Source organism: Mus musculus, chromosome 7 (assembly GCF_000001635.26).
Source record: "Mus musculus strain C57BL/6J chromosome 7, GRCm38.p6 C57BL/6J".
Taxonomy (NCBI): Eukaryota; Metazoa; Chordata; class Mammalia; order Rodentia; family Muridae; genus Mus; species Mus musculus.
The window spans coordinates 131,287,837-131,307,800 of NC_000073.6; the positions used below are offsets into that span (position 1 = coordinate 131,287,837).

Sequence of the window (19,964 nt, forward strand, 5' to 3'; positions counted from 1 at the left end):
CCTGTTTTGCGAACTATATAAATATATATTTCTCTTTGTGTATAGATAGTTCTTCAGCCTCAGCAGAAGCAAGTTCTCCAAGTGGTAAAGCCCCCTATCATGCTGCTTAACGAATGAAGCAAATTCCTTATTGTTTGTGTTTTATTTGGACGGTAAACGTATTTAAATAACCACACTAATCACAAAGTAAAGTGAGTGAAAACTACCCCCAACATCACTCTACTCAAAGCATCCTGTTGTCTGGGGTCACACACAGATCCGACCTGCATCACCGCAAAGAGCATCTCCTCTGGTGATCTTTTCAACCCATTACATTTCTTAAGTGGAACACAATCATAGTCTTTCAGCTGTCTGTTTGGAAAGTGATCCTCCATTCATTTCTTCTTCTCTATGCTCACAGATATGTCTTCAACCTCAACAGAAAGGAGTGGGGAGTCAAGTGGTAAGGTCTTCCATGTGTTGTTTTAACTAATGAGAAGCGCTTTTTGTCTTAGCACATCTTAACTATGCCTAATACTGAGTCTTGTGGTGACCATTTCACACTGTGTGCAGTGTGTTTTGATTACATTCACCTCTGTTACCTCCCCTGTGCCCTCACACCCTTACCAACTCTGTTCCTCTTCCTAGCTAGGCCCTCTTCTAATTTCATGTCTTTACTTTATGAGCTAATCCGTTTAATTAAGATTACTTAGCAAAGCAGAGGTGAGGGCTTATTTATAAGAACACAGACAACTTATCAATGGCTACCACGCTGATGAAAGCCCCTCCCCCTCACTTTCCCTCCACATCATCAACTGCCTTAGGGAGAAGCTAGGCCTCAAGCTCCCCTTCTTTCCATGATAAGATGGTGATGAGTCCACTCTTGTGCAAGTCTTGTGCCAATAATTACAGCTGCTGAGAGTCAAGGGTGCAACATCTATCTTGTGTCCCGCAGACAATGTTCTAGAACATTCTAGGATTTCCACCTGTTGTTATATTCTTTCTACTCTCTCTTTCATGCTGTTTCCTGAGACCTGGAAGAGGTAATACTGATGTCTTAATTGGGGCTGAGCACAAAAGTCACTTATTCTCAACACTTTGGCCAGCTGTGGGTCTGAAATAACCACAAACCCTTGCCAAAACAAGCTGTTCTGGTCAAACCCGGCAGCAACAGTAACCTATGGGCATAACCGTAAGTATTTATTTGGCAGGCACATTGTGCCCACTCAGCAAGACAGCTGCAGAGCCTTCTCCACTAGGGCTCATCACCTCCTCAGACCAGGTTTGCAATACTAGATATACACCCCCTTCCTTAGCAAGAACTTCAAATCCAGTCAGAAAGCAGAACAATCGCACTCCTCTTGCAGCTGTGAGCACATCGTATGTAGCGTGTTAGTAGTACAGTATTAGAGCGTCACAGCTGAGGGAGACGATTTATGGAAATTCCCTCTGAGCGATCTGGGTAGAACCTTCCAGCACTGTGAAAACCAGCCAGCAGAGAGAAAGCTTCCAGCGTGGTCCAGGCTTTATTTCCTCATGTTCTGCAACCCAGGAACCTGTGCCTCCATTAACATATATACGTTTCTTATTTGTCATATTGTATTTAGGAAAGGAACCTACTTAATGGTTGTATTAGCCACTAACCAAAGATCAATGAAAAGATACCCATTTTTAATCCTGTTTTCTGTGTTTTTTCACAGATGCATCTTCAACCTCTGCAGAAAAGACCTCTTCGGGTAATACTTCCTATCACATTTCTCAAGTAAAACACAATTTCAGCCTTTGCTCAAGTTGGCAAATGCACACCCGTTGTGTGTCTGCTTTCTGTCTCTAGATACATCTTCAACCTCAGCAGAATCGAGCTCTGCAACTGGTAAGTCCTCTGCTCTGATGATTAATATACTGAGCTGAGCTGCTTGGGTGTCGTGTTAAACTTAGAAAAGGAGCTTGTTTACTGACCACTTTGACATCGAATACAAATCAGTGAGTTTTTTTTTTTAAGTGCCACTTCTCTGTGTTTCTACACAGACACATCTTCAACCTCGGCAGAAGACTCGGGCTCCTCTGGTAATGATTTCTGATATTTTCTTTCTTTCTTTCTTTCTTTCTTTCTTTCTTTCTTTCTTTCTTTCTTTCTTTCTTTCTTTCTTTCCTTCTCTCTCTCTCTCTCTCTTTCTCTCTCTCTCTCTCTCTTTCTTTCCTTCCTTCCTTTTTTCTTTCTTTCTTTCTCTCCTTCTTTCTTTCTTCCTTCCTTCTTCCTTCCTTTCTTTCTTTCTTTCTTTCTTTCTTTCTTTCCTTCTTTCTTTCTAAACCATAATTTGTTTTAGTTGCTTTTTTAATGAGCAAACATAATGAATAGTTTTAGTGCATTGTTTTTATATACACTTTGTTGTTTGTTTTCTCTCTCACACACACACACACACACACACACATACTGCATATTTGTAACATTCTATTTCTAGTAACCCCCTTCTGTTTTGTCACATATGTTCTATTTCCCTCTCCTTTCTTAAAATCTCCTTTTCTCCTTCCACGGCCCCTCTCTGTTTCTTGACATATCTCCACACTGATATATATCTATGATCTGCATATGATAGAGAATGTGGTATTTGTCTTTCTGATTTTGTTACTTCATGTAATATAATAATTTCCAGTTGCATCAATATTCTTACAGAGTTCGTAATTTAAATTTTCTTTACAGATAAATAAGACTCCAGTGTGTGTGTGTGTGTGTGTGTGCGCGTGTGTGTGTCTATGTCTGTGTGTCTGTGTGTATTACATTTTCATTACCCATGCATCTGGTGATGAACAGCTAGCTACTTTGATATGGTAACAATAAACATCATTCTGCCAATGTCTCTGTGGCAGGACTTAGATTCCTTTGGGCACACACTCACATTAGCAGCTGGGTCAGATGGTAATCCTAATTTAGTTTTATGAGAAACAACCACGTGATCTTTATGGTGACTCTAACTGTTTACACTTCCACCAGCAGTGGATATGTGGAGTACCCCCACATTTTCATGACATGATCATCTGGTCATTTAATTTCTTAATGGTAGCCACTCTGAGTGGGTTAAGAGGGAAGTAGGCTACTTTTTAAAACTTTGTGTATGAGACTGTGTGTAAGTATGTGCACACATGAATGCAGGTGCTCTCTGAGTCTGGAAGAGGGCGTTAGACCACCAGGAGCACACAAACAGTTATCCCTGTGATGTGAGTGCCTGAGTCTTCTGCAGGAACAGCACTTGTTCTAACCACTGAGCTAGTCCTGGAAGTATCTTACCCTGCATTTTCCTGATGGGCTAGGGATGTTGAACAACTTCAAAAATGCTGACCATTTATGTTTCTTTTCTTTGCAAACTGTCTATTCCATCCACCAGTCCCGACATTGAATGGCAGTTTTAGGATTTAGGGATTTAATTTTTGCAGTTCTTGTGTATTCCAGATAATAACCACCTATCTGAATGATAGCTGGAAGAGATTTCCTCCCACTTCGTAGGCAGTGTGTTTACTCTGTTGATGGCTTCTTTTGCTGTGCAGAAGATTTTAAGTTTCATGTACTCACATTTTTCAATTATTTAATTTATTTACTCTGCTAATGGAGTCTATCTAGAAACGTTTTGCCTAGTTCTGTATCTTTAAACGGAATTTTCTTACCTTGTGAGTGAGATGCACAAAGCTGATTTCATTCTTCTATAGATACCCAACGTGTTGACCAGGCTTTCCTCCCTGTTGCATGTTATTTTCTGACCCCAAAGATTAGGGCTTTATTTAGCAAGCCTTTTCTCATTGTACAGAGAGTAAAAGTGTTGTTACAACCTTATGGGAGCCACAGATCACTCACCAATCATAGCTATCCATATGTCATCAAGAGATGTACATGAAAAATTAACAACCTTAACAATCTTGCTGGAGCAAAGTTCCCAAGATTGGTAATGGAGGATACCAATGGGAAAGGAAGTGGAAAAAGGCAGACTGTCACAGGAACCACTCTTGACTCTTTGGGCAGGTGGGTCTCCTAGGCTTCATTTCACAGCTACCCTTTTGTAAACAGCTACCAAAGCTACAAACAATGCCACCAATACTGAACAAATGGTTCTGGTTTTGGAAGTTGTTTGGGGTATTAATACTCTTCTCCTTCATCATCGGTTTCTCTCTTCTCTTCTTCCGCTCTCCCTCTCTTCCTCTGTCCCTCCCTTTCTCTCTCCCTCCCGCCCCCTCTCTCTCCCTCCCCCCTCCTGCTCTCTTCCTCATCTTCATCAACTTCTCCATCATGTCCAAATTATTCTTATTTACCAATGACTTCATTTTTTGTGATCTTCTCCTTCCAAATCTTCATCCTCTTCTTCATCAACTTCTTCCTTTTTGTCTTTGTCTTCCCCGTCTCCATCTGCTCCCCCTCTCTTTTTCATCCTAGCATCAACCTCTGTGTCTGAATCAGGGACTTCCTGTTTCTCTTGGTGACGATCAGCTGGGGCTGGAGCTTGAGGACAGTCTCTTGGTAAACATTTGGGTCAGTGTCATCCCAGTCAACAGATCCAAATCTTTTAGATCACCCAAGGTTTTCAGAGGTCCCAAGGTGCTGGTGTCTTTCCATGTTCTGTTACTTAGACCATGGGATTTAAAAGTGCCTTTCTCAGTACATCCACACCTCCAGATATGTCTATGAACTCAAACTTTTTTTATTTAAGTATCATGAAGAGACTTGAACATGACATCTACCCTACACTAATTAAAATTAGGAACAAGTTCACAAATTCTGCTGCTGACCTCTCAAGTTTCCCAATATTTGATTTTCAGTCAACTAAGACAAGTGCTCCAACAGCTGGTTCCTCAGGTTCTGGTGGATCCCTTTTTCTCCCTGTCTTCAAATTTAACTTTCCACTGTGGGAGGTGGGATGGAAGAGGTGTCCTGACTGTGTCATGAGGGCTGTGGAAGGAGTTGGCCGACAGCACAGTCAGGAACAGCATAGGGCCTGCAATGCCCCTGTGCTGATGAACATGACCATGGGATTCCTTCTCCTATCCCATGTACTCTTAGGCTTCATCTATTTGAAGTTAAAGTTATATTGGTTAATTTTTCTGCTTTATGTATTTGGAACTGTATTATTGTTTCAGCTTGTTGTAGATCCCTGACATTCATTCTTCTGCTTGGTCTTGTTTATTGGTGATGCCTTTTGTAGACCCCTGAAACTTCTGCTTGGTCTTGTCTATCAGTGTTGACTGACTCATCTGGAATGTTCACTTGCTCTTCCAGTGTTAGTCCTATGAAGAGTTCACTGGCCACGAGGTCAGCATCAACGGCAGTGTTCCAGATTGGTGCCAGCATCAGGCAGACCAGCTCTGTTCTCTGCTTCAGTCCACACTCCATTCACAATTAACCTGGCCTTCCATAGTACAATCTGTGGGAGATGTTCTCAGGGCAATACAGCTAACAATGGATAGTGGGTCAGAGAGTTGTCCGGAGCTGTTGTAGCACACCATGTTCTCCTCTTAAATTATGTTCACACATACACAACACAGCTTCTGGTTTCCCATCATACCCAGAAGTCCATTTCTTAAACACAAGGAGAGCATTTCCCTTCCTATTTGGCAAACGATCTAGCTATGTCTCTTCTTTTTGTCTCTAGATACTTCGTCAACCTCAGCAGAAGCAAGCCCTCCACACGGCAAGTCTCCATTGTGCTATTTAAACTAAAGGAACTTCTTATTTATTAGGTGTATTTTGAAAGTGAGCCAGCTTAATGATCAAATTGACCACAAAGTAAAGAAGGTGGAAAATGCTCTCCATGCCATTTAGTAGAAGTTAGAGCATCCTCTCCTTTGGTTTACACACAGATGCACACTCAGATGCAACAGGGAAGATGTCTGCTAACCTATTACATTTTTAACGTTAAGCAGTCAGGGCTTTTCTGCTTACCTTTGGCAAATGAAACTAGCTTTGTCTCTTCTGCTCTTTGCCTACAGATATTTCTTCAACCTCAGCAAAACTGACCTCTCCAAGTGGTGAGTCCCCATTGTTGCCTTTGAAAGTACATAATGAGTTTTTGTTTGTCAGGTTCTACTTATAAAATGAGCTTTTTAATGGTCACATTAGGCATCAGATAAAAACCAACACAAGTATAGTCATCTAAAGTAGCCTCTTCTCTGGTTTACACACAGGTGCAGCTGAGAAGATGGCTGGTAATCTTTGTAGCCTGTCACATTTCCTAACTCATACACAACTTCAGCTTTTGCTCTTTCAGTTTGGGAAGTAAGCCTCTGTGTTTAGGACTTTGTTTACAACATAAGCCTGATGACCACAGAGACCCTGCATCCTTTCCATAGAGGCAGTATTCAGATTTCCTTCACTCGGCCATAGACAACAGTGTAGCCCTTCCACTGCTGGTGCCTTCTGCCCACATGCTGATATGCATCAAGTGAACCTGAGGAAGACTAGGACAGAGGATCCACATCTCATTTGTTGGTTGTGTGGTTTCCAGTCATGCTTCTACACACACACACACACACACACACACACACACACACACGATTGTGACAGTAATTCTCTTTATTTGTTCTTTTGTTTTATACCATGCTGTTGGTTAAAGCAAACCATTCTTCTCGATTTCCCAATGTCAGATGAGGCCCCTTCTTCCCTAGGCATGTTCCTTGCAGCTCCTGGGGAAACACTTTCTGAGCATCGTCAGTCCAACAAAAATTAACAGGCCAGGAGATGGGAAAAGAGAGGGACTAGGTGTCAAGAGAGGCCAGTTAGGTCCCCTGTGGCACAGAAGACCTCTACTGGTTGTGACACTGAATGCTGGGATGGCAGGTAGATGCTGGAGACAGGATGAGCAGGCTAATGGAGCCTCAGATGCAAAGCCAGGAGGAAAATGTAGAAATGATCTCTTTCTTCTTGAGAAGGAGTCTCAGAGAAGAAACACATTTGCTTAAGATCCCAGAGCCAGTGCAAGACAAAACTAGGTATAGAAACTCTCATCAAAGGTCTTTCCAATGCCCAGGGCTTATGGGGAAGACTCCAATTCTGGTGACATTTCTGTCTTCAGTAACAAGCCTCTGCAACTCACTTAGTTATTCAATTTCAAGTCCTGGTTACTTTTAAAACGTCCAGGTTTGAAACCTGGTGTCTTAGGGTTTTACTGCTGTGAACAGACACCATGACCAAGGCAACTCTTATAAAGGACAGCATTTAATTGGGGGCTGGCTTACAGGTTCAGAGGTTCAGTCCAGTATCATCAAGGTGGGAGTGTAGCAGCATCCAGGCAAATGTGGGGCTGGGGGATCCAAGAGTTCTGCATCTTCATCCAAAGGCAGACAGGAGAAGACTAGTTTCCAGGCAGCTAGGAGGAGGGTCTCAAAACCCACCCCCACAGTGACACACTTCCTCCAGCAAGGCTACACATACTCTCCAATAAGGCCACACCTGGATCATTCATATTCAAACCACTGAACTTGGCTAATACATCCTTTCCAGAAGCAGTTAAGATGGCTTCCCCCCTCCTTGGTCCTCTCTCTTCCTGCCTCCATCCTTTCTTTCTTTATCTACCTATTTCCCTCTCCCAGTCATGACTGCATTTTTGCCAAAAGGATCACTCACTTTTCATTCTCACTTGCTCTTGAAATCACATTCAGTGGGCTTTTGTTTGCAGACTGGGTTGTCACATATTACCCATCTTACACTGTGTTGTTACAAAGTCCCCATCTTACACAGGGGGCACACATGTGATCTACTTCCTCTGTGAGAACATGGCAGTCTAAAATCACTTCCCATTACAACAGAAACTGCTTCTCAGAAAGGAAGGATGGTACAGTGGCAATTAACCCTTACCTTCCTTCTTTTCTAATACCCACCCTGAGCCCAGCACAAATACAACTCCTACAGCGTATGCTGCCAAAATGCACAATAGCTGGAAAGAACATGGCCCTGGGACTTGAAGGTTTGACCTGTGAATGACCTGGTCCTTTTATATAGTTCCTCTGAGTCTCCATTTTTTCAATCCTAAATCAGTGATAAAACTTTCTCAGAATAGCTTTTGTAAGAATTGGGGGTGCAGGGCTGGAGAGATGGTTAAGAGCATTGGCTGCTCTTCCAGAGGTCCTGAGTTCAATTCCCAGCAACCACATGGTGGCTCACAACCATCTGTAATGGAATCCGATGCCGCCTTCTGATATGTCTGAAGACAGTGACCTTGTACTCACATATGGAAAATAAATAAATAAATCTTTTTTAAAAATTGGGGGGGGGGGTGTAGATTGTCATGTTGCACGCTGTGGATGTGCAACTTGGGAGTGTTCTTAAGCCATGTTCCACACACCAGCTTCTCACACACCCTGGCATGCCTACATGTGGGAACACACATGAAAAGTGCACACTGCTATGGAAGGCTTGCTGCTGTAGACCTGAAGTCTACTGTAGAATCTCAGTGAAGCCACATTTTAACCCCTTCTTCTCACAACTTTTTTTTTTTCAGCCACAGTTCCAACTTTGACAAAAGTGACTCCATCGCCTGGTAATGATCACTGTGCTTGCTGTTGGAGAAAGCTCCGTTCTCTCAGTTGCTACCACAGTTCGTCTCACCAGCTGTTGCTAGTTTTTCCCCCTGGCTTCCCTCTGTAGAGTTTAATGTATTGTTCCATCTTTCTTACCTAAACTGGCACCTAAGGAATATGATCAACTTCCTGCCCTTTATTCTCAGCCCTTATAAAAATGTTGCCTAATGCCAGGTACGGTGACACACATCTTTGATCACTCAGAAGGTAGAGGCACATGAGTTTCTGTGAGTTTGAGTCAGCCTAGTCTATATATATATGTATATATATATATATATATATGAAGTCCCAGGGCCCAGCCAGGGCTAAGTAGTGAGACCATGTCTCATAAAAAATAAATGGAATGGTTTTTATTTTTTTTCTTTAAAAAAATAAGCATATGAGGCTCTTTTTTGAGCATTCAACAAATTACACTCCTGGAGAATAAACAAAACATAACAATATTTGTCACATTTTGATGCCAAGAAGGAAATGTATTCCTGCACTCAAGCCAATGGCGTGGAGTCTGAAATAACCACAAGCTGGAAGCTCTCTGGCTCGCAGCTGGACCTTGAGCCTGTCTGTGCAGGGCCGCACTTGCAAAGCTCTAACCTTTTTACGTGGATGATGCATTTCCCTCTTTCCCCGGTAGTTGTTGTTTCTTTCCACTCACCAGAATGATAAGGTGTCCACTGATTGGTTAGGATCATATTTCCCTTTCGCCCCTTACAGCATCTTACACCCCTCCACCCCTTCTGCCCCTCCAGCTGTGGGCAGATTACATGCCAACATATACATGGTGTGGATCACGCACTTGTGTAATTCAGCTCCAGGCTCTCGCTCAGAAGCTACCCATGTGTATTCATGAGTCGCACTTTTGTCTTCCTGCTGTTTGATGGAATCCAGGACCTTACTCTTTCCTCTGAGCTGCGTCTTCAGCCCCTTCTCAGAGCTACACAAGTATCCCACTTTCAGCGTTAGCATAGCAACTAGGCCAGCAGAGGGCAGCTGTCCTAGACCATCATACCATAGTCAGAACTACAGATTTAATATTCACTAAGGCTTTTCCTTCGGGCCAAACAGCCCAGTGCTAGTTATTACAAAGGCAAACCACCTGGTACCTATCCGTGAGTGCAGACCCTCCAGTGTAGTACAGTCACGCCTCCCACAAGGATATCTCAGTCAACAATGGGTCCTATGCAATCCATGTACAGCAATGGCTCTTAGACTGTTCCCTACTGACTCCACAGCCAGCCTTTTGTGTGTAACACAACAAAGTCTCCCAACAGCACAGTTCTCAAAATGGGTCTTCCTGGGTAAGCAGGACGGTTGTGCAGGTCTTGCTTTTTATCATTTTTCTATTCGAAATTTCATGTTTTTGAAGTATTTATATGCAGTAGTGCACGTGACAAAATCTACCCATTGCCTGGTGGATGAGCCCTGAGGTTATTTCCAGTATAAGACCCAGGTGGAGAATTCCGTGGTGCTAAGATCTGTGTATAATGATTGAACAGCTAAATTACATAAGACAGTTTTGTTCTTAAAGTGTTATCTCTGAAGAATAGTAGGACTTTCGAAGGGTGTGCTTTGATGAATCAGGGCAATGCCTCTATTTAATGCCACTGTTTACAAAGATTTGGGCATGGGGTTGGGGATGGGGGTGGCTTTTGTTGGATTAGCTTCTGTCTGGTTTTGCTTGTTTTGTATTTTATTTTAAGATGTTAGATATTTGGCCATTCCTTTTGAGCTAAGGGTAAAAGCCTTCTTTAGAGAAGGCTTTTGCTGCAAGTAACAACCCCGAATAGTGTCTGCTTTAGAAACCTACCTGAGCTGACCTGACGTCTCTTGCTCCGCAGACCTGCCTCTGCGCCTGGTGGGCGGGCGGAACCGCTGTGAGGGCCGGCTGGAGGTGCGACATGAGGGGGAGTGGGGAACCGTGTGTGATGACCGCTGGAACATCAAGAACGCCCGGGTTGTGTGCCGCCTCCTGGGCTGCGGTCCAGCGCTAGGTGCCCCCGGTAGAAGCCACTTCGGGCCCGGTACAGGCCTCATCCTGATGAATGAAGTGCGCTGCTCTGGCAGGGAGGACTCTCTGGAGAGCTGTGCCCACGCTGGCTGGACAAGACACAACTGTCAGCACCGCGAGGATGCTAGTGTGATCTGCGCAGGTAGGGGCTCCTAAGCAGGCAGGCATGGGCTCCTGTGCAGGTATGGGCCCTGGGCATGTGAAAGGTCCCATGCTCTACCTTAGAACCACCCCTCCTCAAGGCATTCATCCATTAGCCAAAATATCCCATTTTAGGACAAAGAACTAGTGGTGGTGATATTTTGATCATCGATCTGATTTTGTTAATGAGCTTGCTCTGATCCCAGCTCAGTGAAATATTTTAGTCACAAATATAGCTGAACAATTACGAGGTTCAAAGAAGGGAGTGACAGTTTCATACAGCCATTAGGAGCATAGCAATTGTTGCAGCCAGAGACAGCTTAACCTGTTTGCATCCTGTCTCTGAGGTCATCAAGGGCCCCATTCTGGAGACACCACATCACCCGGACCTAGCTAACCCTCAGAGTCTAAAACACACTCCACAGTGTCCCAACTTCCCCGTGCCCATTATATCAAAGATTTTGCCTGCATCCTCCCTGGAATATATTTTACTGCCAGCTGTCTTTCTTGACATTCTGACAACCACCTATATGGCACAGTACCTCCTTCTAATGATTCTAGGTTAGCCCTAAATTGGCCGACGCGAATTTCAGGGAGTTGGGGAATTTTAAGACTTGAAGAAGCCTGAGTTCACCTCATCTATTCTGCTGCTACTTTTATTGCTGGTGAACAGACCATAGTCATTGCCTTCCCCCTGTGTAAGCCCTGTTTTACATGGACACGGAACCCCAAAAAGAAAGAGTCCCCAAAGCCAAGCAGTCCCGAGGAAGTGGAAGCTGTATCAGTCTACTCTGGAGCCTGTACCTTGCAGGCGTAGGCTGTTGTGATGCCTCTTCATGGTTCCGCCATCCCTCTAAGAATCCCACTTTTAATAAGGATCCATAATCTGTTCTTCTGTATACCAAGGAGGTTTGTTCCCCACGCCCAAAGATATCTGATGTGTCTAAAGGGCTTGAGTGAATCTCTGTATTTCCTGGGCTGAGCCTTGGCCCTTGGACACTGTCCTGTCTTGATTCTGAGCCAAAGAAGTTCCTGATATCCCAGAGTGCATTTTTCTCAACCCGGGACCCCCAAACCCGTGTGTAGAAAGAAACAGACACCAAGAGCTCATTCATGCAGGGCTGTTGGCTACCGCAGTCTTGATGCAGGTGACACCCGTGTTCTCAGTGTTACTTCATGTGTGACAGAATCCATTTCTGTCGGGAGACACTGTGTCCTCTTTGCATCTTCTGGAATGTTCTCATGCCATGACCCTCCAGCTGCAATGGTTTGTCTATTGATAGCTTACTGTTGTCCTCCGGCATTTCAGTCTAGTGACATTCGCTTTTCATCTTGTTAACAGGTTCAGCAGACTCTCTTGTACCCAAGGATAATGGTAAAGTCACCTTTCCTCCTGGGGGCTGAAGCTCTTTGGGGAAGGAGCTAAGAGAGTAGCTACATGGGGAGAAAAAGGAGGTCCACCAGCCCTGACAGGAGGGACTTGGAGAAGAAGCCCCCTTGTACTCAGGCTCTCTCCATTTTTGCCCTACTCTTCTTCCCGCTTACTTCTGTGCGAAGGTCCAGACAACCCATGTTCAGACAGAGCATGTCTTGAGTTGTCCTTTAATCACCTAGGCAAAGCTCTCACCTGCATGAACTGTAAAGAGCCCCTTTTGAGAATATTAATAAAGTCAAAAACAGTAAAGCATGAGGCCCCGAGCACCCATGCAAAAGCCAGGCACAGTTGTATGCATCTGTAATCCCAGCACTAGGAAGGTGGAAGCAAGACGGGGACCCCAAGGACTTGCTGGACAGCCAGTCTAACTACACCAGCAAGCTCCAGGTTAAATGAGAGGACCTACCTCAAAAATTAGACAGTCATCAAAGAAGATATCCAACATTTACCTATGGCCTCCTACACACACACTCATCTTATGCAAGTCCAGTCATGGGGACAGAGTAAAGGATGCTGAGGCAGGCCCCACCCAGCCCAGAGCACTATCCTTGGTACTTTTGTGACATAGGACAGTCCCTAGCTACTTGTCAGTGTACCAGCTTATCTCTCTCTCTCCTTCAGCCCAGCTCTCTTGCTTGCCTCACCTCTTCCAAGCTGTCATTGACCGAGGCTATCTCCGGAGACTAGGCTACTCCTCCTGGGACATCCACTTAAATGATAGGATGTGTCGCCCCCAAGTCACTGGGCGTTATCTCATCTTCAATATTCCTTATGGCCACTGTGGCACTGTCATGCAGGTAAGAGGCTGACAGGGAGGTAGTGACCTTCTATGGATGGAGTGCAAGAAAGAGGGGCTTAGACAATGACACCGCCTGTCAAAACCTGTGTAAGACAGAGGAAGTCACTTCTGAAGCAGCACATGCACTAGTTTGGAATGTTCTGCCACCCGAAGGATTTCAGACACACACTCAGCCTGAGATGATCTATAATCAATGTTGAGTGTGGTGAGGTATGAGATGGATAGGTGAGCAATGAGTGGCTGACAATAGTCTCCCAGTTTCAAAGCCAGCATTTGTCATAACATGCTTCTTGACTGAATAGGAAACATCAACCATGAGGAGGACAGGTTGTCTGTCTGTCTGTCTGTCTGACTGACTGACTGACTGACTGACTGTCATGTCTCTATGTAGCTAGGCACATTCCACACTACAAGAGGCAAACATACAGGACATTCAGGAGTCGTTAAATATGCTTGTCCATTTAATTCTCCACAATCATCTTATCTCCTGAACCAATGGCGTTGAAGCTAAGGAAACTTGTGTACACGTGGAGGAAGTGTTCTGCCAGCACAGCCTTCTCAGTGTACTTGACAGTGACTTTGTGCAAAGCGTGCTTCTGATGGTGTCTTCCTGCTTCCCTGTTTGTACATGTGCAAAAGGCTCACCTGACCCTGTGGAGGTCACATTCACACCAACCATGTGATGCACCCCACATAAGTCCTTGGGTGCCACTCCTCCCATTGCATCTGCCCTTTGGCTGTACAGATCATGATCATTTCTATCCTTTTTGCTCTGAAAAGCCCACTTAAAAAAAGATTTATTTATACAAGTATGCTGTAGCTATGTATCTCCAGACATACAAGAAAAGGGCATCAGATGCCACTACACATGGTTGTGAGCCACCATGAGGTTGCTGGGAATTGAACTCTGGACTTCTGGAAGAATAGCCAGTGCTTTTGAGCCATCTCTCCAGCCCCAAAATCCCACTTCTTAACTGTGCCCCTGAAGCCTAGCCAGAGGCCCCACTGTCTAGGAGAAAGGTAGCCCCTGGCAGAGAGTCTCTGAATCTGAGTCACATGTGCTTCAAAAATGCTCCTGGCCAAGCTGTATCTCTGGGCATCTGCTCAGGGCATTTGAGGGAGCACGGGTGCCAGCTCCCACCCACCAAGCTATCCAGTCTACTTCTGATCTCTATATTCTGCTGGAGCTGATGTGTGGTGGATACAAGCAAGAAGTAAGGCCAAGCCCCAAGGCTGACAGGAACAGGTCTGCAGCTCACCTGCAGCCAAAACTAGCTTGGAGTCAAGGGCAGAGAAAATATGGGATCCAAGTTGTGAATGCTCAGGGTCGTGGGGTGCCCATTGTAATTAGATGTGTAGAGGAATTCAAACTCGAGGAGGCTCCAAGCAGCCACAGTGGCCCTGCCATCCAGCTCACAGCTCTATAGATTGCCCATGACAGGAAGGAAGAAGCAGTCTTCACTCATAGCACTCCCCTGACACATACACCTTCCTGATGTTACCACAGCGGTCCAGACAGGGACTCCAGCCCTCAAGCGTGGCATGGAGCTAGTACCCAGCACAGGTGCACCATCAACCAACTGATTCTCTCATCTTCATAGGAGCACCAAGGCTCTCTCAGCTACTCCAACTCCATCCGAGGCAGAACGCAAGGCCACCCTGCCCAAGTCATTGTGAGGCACAAGGTACCCCAAGTGAAGTTCACCTGCAAAGTGGATGGCCAGTCTGCAGTTGAAATTGTGCATGGGAGTGATGCTAAGAAGGACGATGTGAGCTATGATGTATCGATTTCATTCCTCCAGTCACCTGTATCTCAGAATACGGGGGGTAGAGAGCCTTATGCTAATCAGAGGGAAGAGGTCTTCCTTCAGGCCACCCTCCACAGCCACAACCCCAGTCTGAGGCTCGTCGTGGACACCTGTGTGGCTTCTCCTGACGCCAGTGATTTCACAACTGTCAAGTACGATTTGATCCAGGAAGGGTAAGGGAAATGGAAACTCTTCCTTAGGTGATGTTACGTGTGCATGGATATTTCTCTGGGGGAACTTGTAGTTTCTGAACATGGAGTTAGAAGTTAGAAGGGTGTAGGGTGTTCCAACCAGACCTCTGATCACAGTGGGGAATACAGCAGCCTAGACAAGCCTCCTTGAGTCCTCAGGTCCTCAGAGTCACTTTGCTGCCCATCCTACATTTTCCAGCTAAACCCTTCTTCCTTTCTAATCTCCCCCTCCCAGGACAAACCTTCTTGACTTTGGCTCACATCAATAGGTCAGTGTGTTCTCCCAAACCAAGCCCTTAGCTGAACTAGCCAGATATCTTCCAGCTCCTTTGGTTCACTTAGTGCTTTGCCAAGTGAGAATGTTGGCAAGTTGTTAACCTGTTCTTTGGTTTATCGAGTGTTACTGCAGTTGCTTTCCCTGGGGGAACATACACAAATGTCTGTTTGTCCCAGATAGCAAGAAGGACAAACCCAAAGAAAGAATGCCATCCAAGTCCAGCTTGGCACACCAATAAATATTCTGGGTTTATTTACACAAGCATGAGTTAAGAGTTACGTAGGTGACCCACTCTGTGCCACCCCAGCATGGGTGACATATCCCCGTGAAGGCTGTATAGACGGAATCCCACTTCAGTTAAGCTTCTACCTCATATACTCTAACGTGCAGCTGGGGTTGGGTAGGAGGGAGTGGCTGGAGTCGGCTGAGAAGCTAATGACTGTTCCACTCCATGCATGAAGAAATGCTAATAGGTGTGATGTGGATGATCTCAGCCGCTCTGATTTCAAGCTGAGAGTGGCCATGCCTTGAGGACAGGGGCTAAGTGTTCCTGAGCTGGATAACTGGTACTGTTAAGAAACTCATTGTTTACGCAGCGGTAGTTTTAGTGTGGTAAGTGCCTCCCTCGGCAGCCTTAAGCTCACAGGAACAGGGAGGCACCTGTTTCCAAAGATCAACAGAGGAACAAGACAGACAGCACCTGCCACAGGTTTCTGTGAGTGATGGCTTGAGACACACAGCCTGAGTTTCTCAGAGAGAAGGTTCTTCTCTTCTGACCCTCCGTATGGTCGTAATAAGGCAAGAAGTTCACTTGGTGCCAGAATTTCCCAGCTAGAATACTGTCATTCTTGCTTTAATCCCGCCGCCCTGTTTCTCTAACCTTTATATCTATTATTATTATTATTATTATTATTATTATTATTATTATTATTATTATTATTATTATTATTGGGGTTTTTTGGAGACAGGGTTTCTCTGTACAGCCCTGGCTGTCCTGGAACTCACTTTGTAGACCAGGCTGGCCTCAAACTCAGAAATCCGCCTGCCTCTGCCTCCCTAGTGCTGGGATTAAAAGCGTGCACCACCATGCCCAGCATATCTTATATTATTGATAGGACATCTTTACAAATTATATGCATTTTAATGCTATAAATACTCCCTCCAAGTATTGCCTTAGCTGCATCCCAAAAACTTTGATAGGTTGGGTATTGTGTTATGACCATGGCAACTTGTAAAAGAAAGTGTTTAATTTGGCTTATGGTTTTAGAGGGCTGGATTCTGTTATCATCGCAGTGTGAAGGACAGCAGGGAAGTAGCAGGGAGATCTGAGAGCTCACAGCTTGATCCACAAGTAGGAGGCAGATAGGGAACATTGGGTGTACCATGAGACTTTTGAAAACCCAAAGCTTGCCACCGTGACACACCTCCAACAAGGCTCCCCAAACAGTTCTACCAACTGGGGACCAAGTGTTCAAAAATAAACCTCTAGGGACCCTTCTCATCCAAACCAGCACAGGTATTCATTTTCACTTCATTCAAAATAGTCTCAAATTACTCTTAGGGCATTTTTGAAACATCAGTTACCTTGAAAGTATACTGTTGACTTTCAAGTCTTTGAGAATTTTCCAGAAAGTTTGCTGCCATTGATTTTAAGTCTAATTCCACTGCTAACTGAGAGTGAATTTCTCTCCTTTTAAGTCTATTAAAGTTTTTCCTATGGCCCAGAATGTGGTCTGATCTAATGAATGTTCTCCCTGGACTTGTTCTGCTGTTGTTTAATGAATGTTGAGTTCTGGTGGATTAAGCGTGATCCTTAGGCCATCTCTACTCTTCGTGACCTTCAACCCACTGGGCCTATCACTTGGTACAGGGATATTGCAGCATCCAGCTATATAGTGGGTTTGTCAGTATCTGACTACAGTCCTCTGCCTCCCACATTTTAATGCTCTACTTGTAGGTACATAACATTAACAATCACTATATTGGGCTAAAGATTATTCTTCACTTCCATGGTCTTGGTTAAGGCTCTCTTCTCAATGGATTGTCCTGACTTTTGTTGTTGTTAAACGCCCCTCTTATCCCCGACAATTCTGTTCTCTTGGAAGTTTGTTCTGTACAAAATGAAAAGCTGCTGCACTGTCTTTTCTGCCTTCTCTGGTTCTTTTTTAGCTGCATGTTCTACATAACTTCATTTTATCTCTTCTTGATGCACCACTTACACCGCCCTATGGTTTACAATATACTTTCATTGGGTAGTGTTGGGCATTGTACCTGGAGCATAGGAGATGCTAGCCAAGTACGCAAGCACTGACCTGCATTGCCAGTTCTTAAATAATCTATGTGCGCTTTTAAATGTAGCAACGACTTTGTAATCTTCCCTGTAGGCAAAATAGAGTAGACCTAGAAGGCAAAGGTTGCAGCGAAAACCTTGATCTGTTTTCACTGTAGGTAATTGTTCCCTTCTGTTTATGGCCAGGTATGAGGTTTCCATTAACAATGGAAACTAGTAGTAGTTGTTGCTTCAGAAAATGGAGGTAGTAGAAAGCACCCCATTTGGGATTCAGAACCTTAGAGTGGAGCATGGTTATGTGGGTTGGGGGAAATTCATGTCCTGTATTAGTTAACCTTTTAGGCCTGGGTGTTTCTTCCATCAGCTGCATCAAAGACAGTTCCTACTCCAACCTCCATGCTCCCGAGAAGAACGTGGCCCAGTTCAAGTTCAATGCCTTCAGCTTCCTCAAAAGCTACGATGTGGTCTACCTGCAGTGTAAAGTTGCTGTTTGCCATCCGGGGGATCACTCTTCCCGATGCTCACAAGGCTGTCCGAGTCGGGGAAGGAGAGAGGCAGAGGTCAGAGAAGAGCAAACTGAGTATTTCCAAACAGTGGGCCCACTGAAGATCCACAGAGAAGCTATCCAGAGCAAGGCCCTGGTGTGAGCTCTCCCACTTGCTCTCACTGAGTATGCCAGAAAACTGGAATCAGGTCCGTATCTTATCAGCAAGCAGTGTTTGATGACTCAGAAGCCAGACAGTTGCAGCATTGTCTACACATCCATGAAGACGGGTAGAAAAACCCAAGGGATTCTCTGGGATTTGTTACTAAATAGATCCTTGAGCACTAACTTCTAAGGCAGTTGCTCTGTTTGTATGCAATAATAATAATAATAATAATAATAATAATAATAATGCTGATTTTGTTATTGTTCACTGTATTTGATCATTGTCTTAAAATGTACAAAATATTAGGAAAAACAGGGTTGTCTCCCTTTACCCTGTGGCCAATTAAAGATTGTTTTTAAATGTCTGCTTACTATTTGGGTGCTGATAGGTGGGTGGGTCTCTTTATATTCTTCTGGAAGTAAGGATTCATTTCCAGATCTTGCCAGTAATCCTGTAAAAAAAATAAAGTATTTTCCGGGAAGCCACACTGTTTGTTTTCTTTAAGTTCTTTTAAGCAAAACAATCTTGAACTACACAAGTCATTGACAACACAAGTCATTGACAACACAAGTCATTGACAGACAACACAAGTCACTATGATATAAGACATTGATGATGTTTTAAAAAGTGTCATTCAGGCTGGGCATGTACTTCCAGCACTCACGAGGCAGAGGCAGGCAGATCTCTATGAGTTCAAGGCCCAGCCTGGTCTACAGAGTGAGATCTAGGGACAGCCAAGGCTACACAGAGACACCCTGTCTCAAAAAGCCGAAACCAAAAGAAAAAAAGTCTGATTCAATTGTTTTGAAGGGAACAAATCAGAGCCTAGCTGCTCTCAGCTTGCAAACGGGAGGGCTGAAACAGAATCCTAAGAACCCAGTGCCTTCTTCATGAGCCGCACATATGTACATAGTCAAGTTCTCAAAACGTCTGGGAAACCTGAAAATGACCCAAGAAAGCTGAAGAGCAAACAAGAACAGGTTGGGAACATTCTGTCCCTGAGGCGGGGGGGAGGATGGCCCTCACCTTCTCTCATTTCCTGAAAGGAGGAACAGCCTGTGCTATACTCAGCACCTTCAAAGTTATCACTGTTGTTTGTTTGTTTGTTTGTTTGATTGTTTGTTTGTTTGAGGCAGTGGTGCAGGTGAGGGAGACAGTCCTCTTCCCCACCCTCATCCCTCGAGACCTATGGCAGGCAGGAGAGCAGGCCATGTCCCTCACTGACTGCAACACTTGAGAGAACAGGCTGGCACCTTGGCTGGGCAAGAGGGTCGAGCTGGCCCTAGTAGCAGGGTTGCAGGTGAGCCAGCCATGAGGGCGTGAGAGCAGGAAAGCAGGTGGGTTGAGCAGCTCAGAGACCTCTCAGGCCCAGACCCAGGACTTTGAATTGGCCCACCCTAACATTTACCCCACTGATGAACTTCTCGAGAGCATGGAGGGGCTGGTCCTACAGTTCTGAAACTACAGGATCTCCACGACACAGGGCAACAACAAGATATCTGAGAGGAATCCCAGTGAGGATCCGGTATTGGTAGAGTAGCAGAAGCCAAAGGCTTAGTGCCAGACCAACGAATCATTGCAATGAATAATTTGAAGCCAAAGTGTGGGCAAAAGGGTGGAACACACTGTGGGACACACTGTGTCACACTACAACAAACCAAGAGAAAAAAAAACCTTGTTTGTAGGAGATGTTGCAAGAGTGGGCGGTAGGTACAAGAAGAGGGGGAGATAAGAGGGATTGGGGCACATGATGTGAAATTCACAAAGAACTAGGAAAAACATTTTTTAAAAAATGTATAAAGCCTTACAAACAGTAAATGTGGAGTTTCTGCT

General features: G+C 44.7%; 1 protein-coding gene across 1 annotated transcript in view; it reads left to right on the forward strand.

The window, feature by feature from the left end:
• Nucleotides 1–18,616, forward strand: part of Cdcp3 (CUB domain containing protein 3) — a 132,051-nt gene extending 113,435 nt beyond the window's left edge. The window contains exons 57-69 of the mRNA NM_001370825.1: nt 46–84; nt 401–442; nt 1,680–1,715; nt 1,814–1,852; nt 2,008–2,046; nt 5,613–5,651; nt 5,950–5,988; nt 8,457–8,495; nt 10,371–10,682; nt 12,024–12,056; nt 12,738–12,913; nt 14,517–14,896; nt 17,846–18,616. Of these exons, the coding sequence (NP_001357754.1) occupies nt 46–84; nt 401–442; nt 1,680–1,715; nt 1,814–1,852; nt 2,008–2,046; nt 5,613–5,651; nt 5,950–5,988; nt 8,457–8,495; nt 10,371–10,682; nt 12,024–12,056; nt 12,738–12,913; nt 14,517–14,896; nt 17,846–18,128 (1,496 nt within the window). The 3' untranslated portion in view covers nt 18,129–18,616. The remainder of the gene's footprint in view (nt 1–45; nt 85–400; nt 443–1,679; nt 1,716–1,813; nt 1,853–2,007; nt 2,047–5,612; nt 5,652–5,949; nt 5,989–8,456; nt 8,496–10,370; nt 10,683–12,023; nt 12,057–12,737; nt 12,914–14,516; nt 14,897–17,845) is intronic.
• Nucleotides 18,617–19,964: the final 1,348 nt, after the last annotated feature.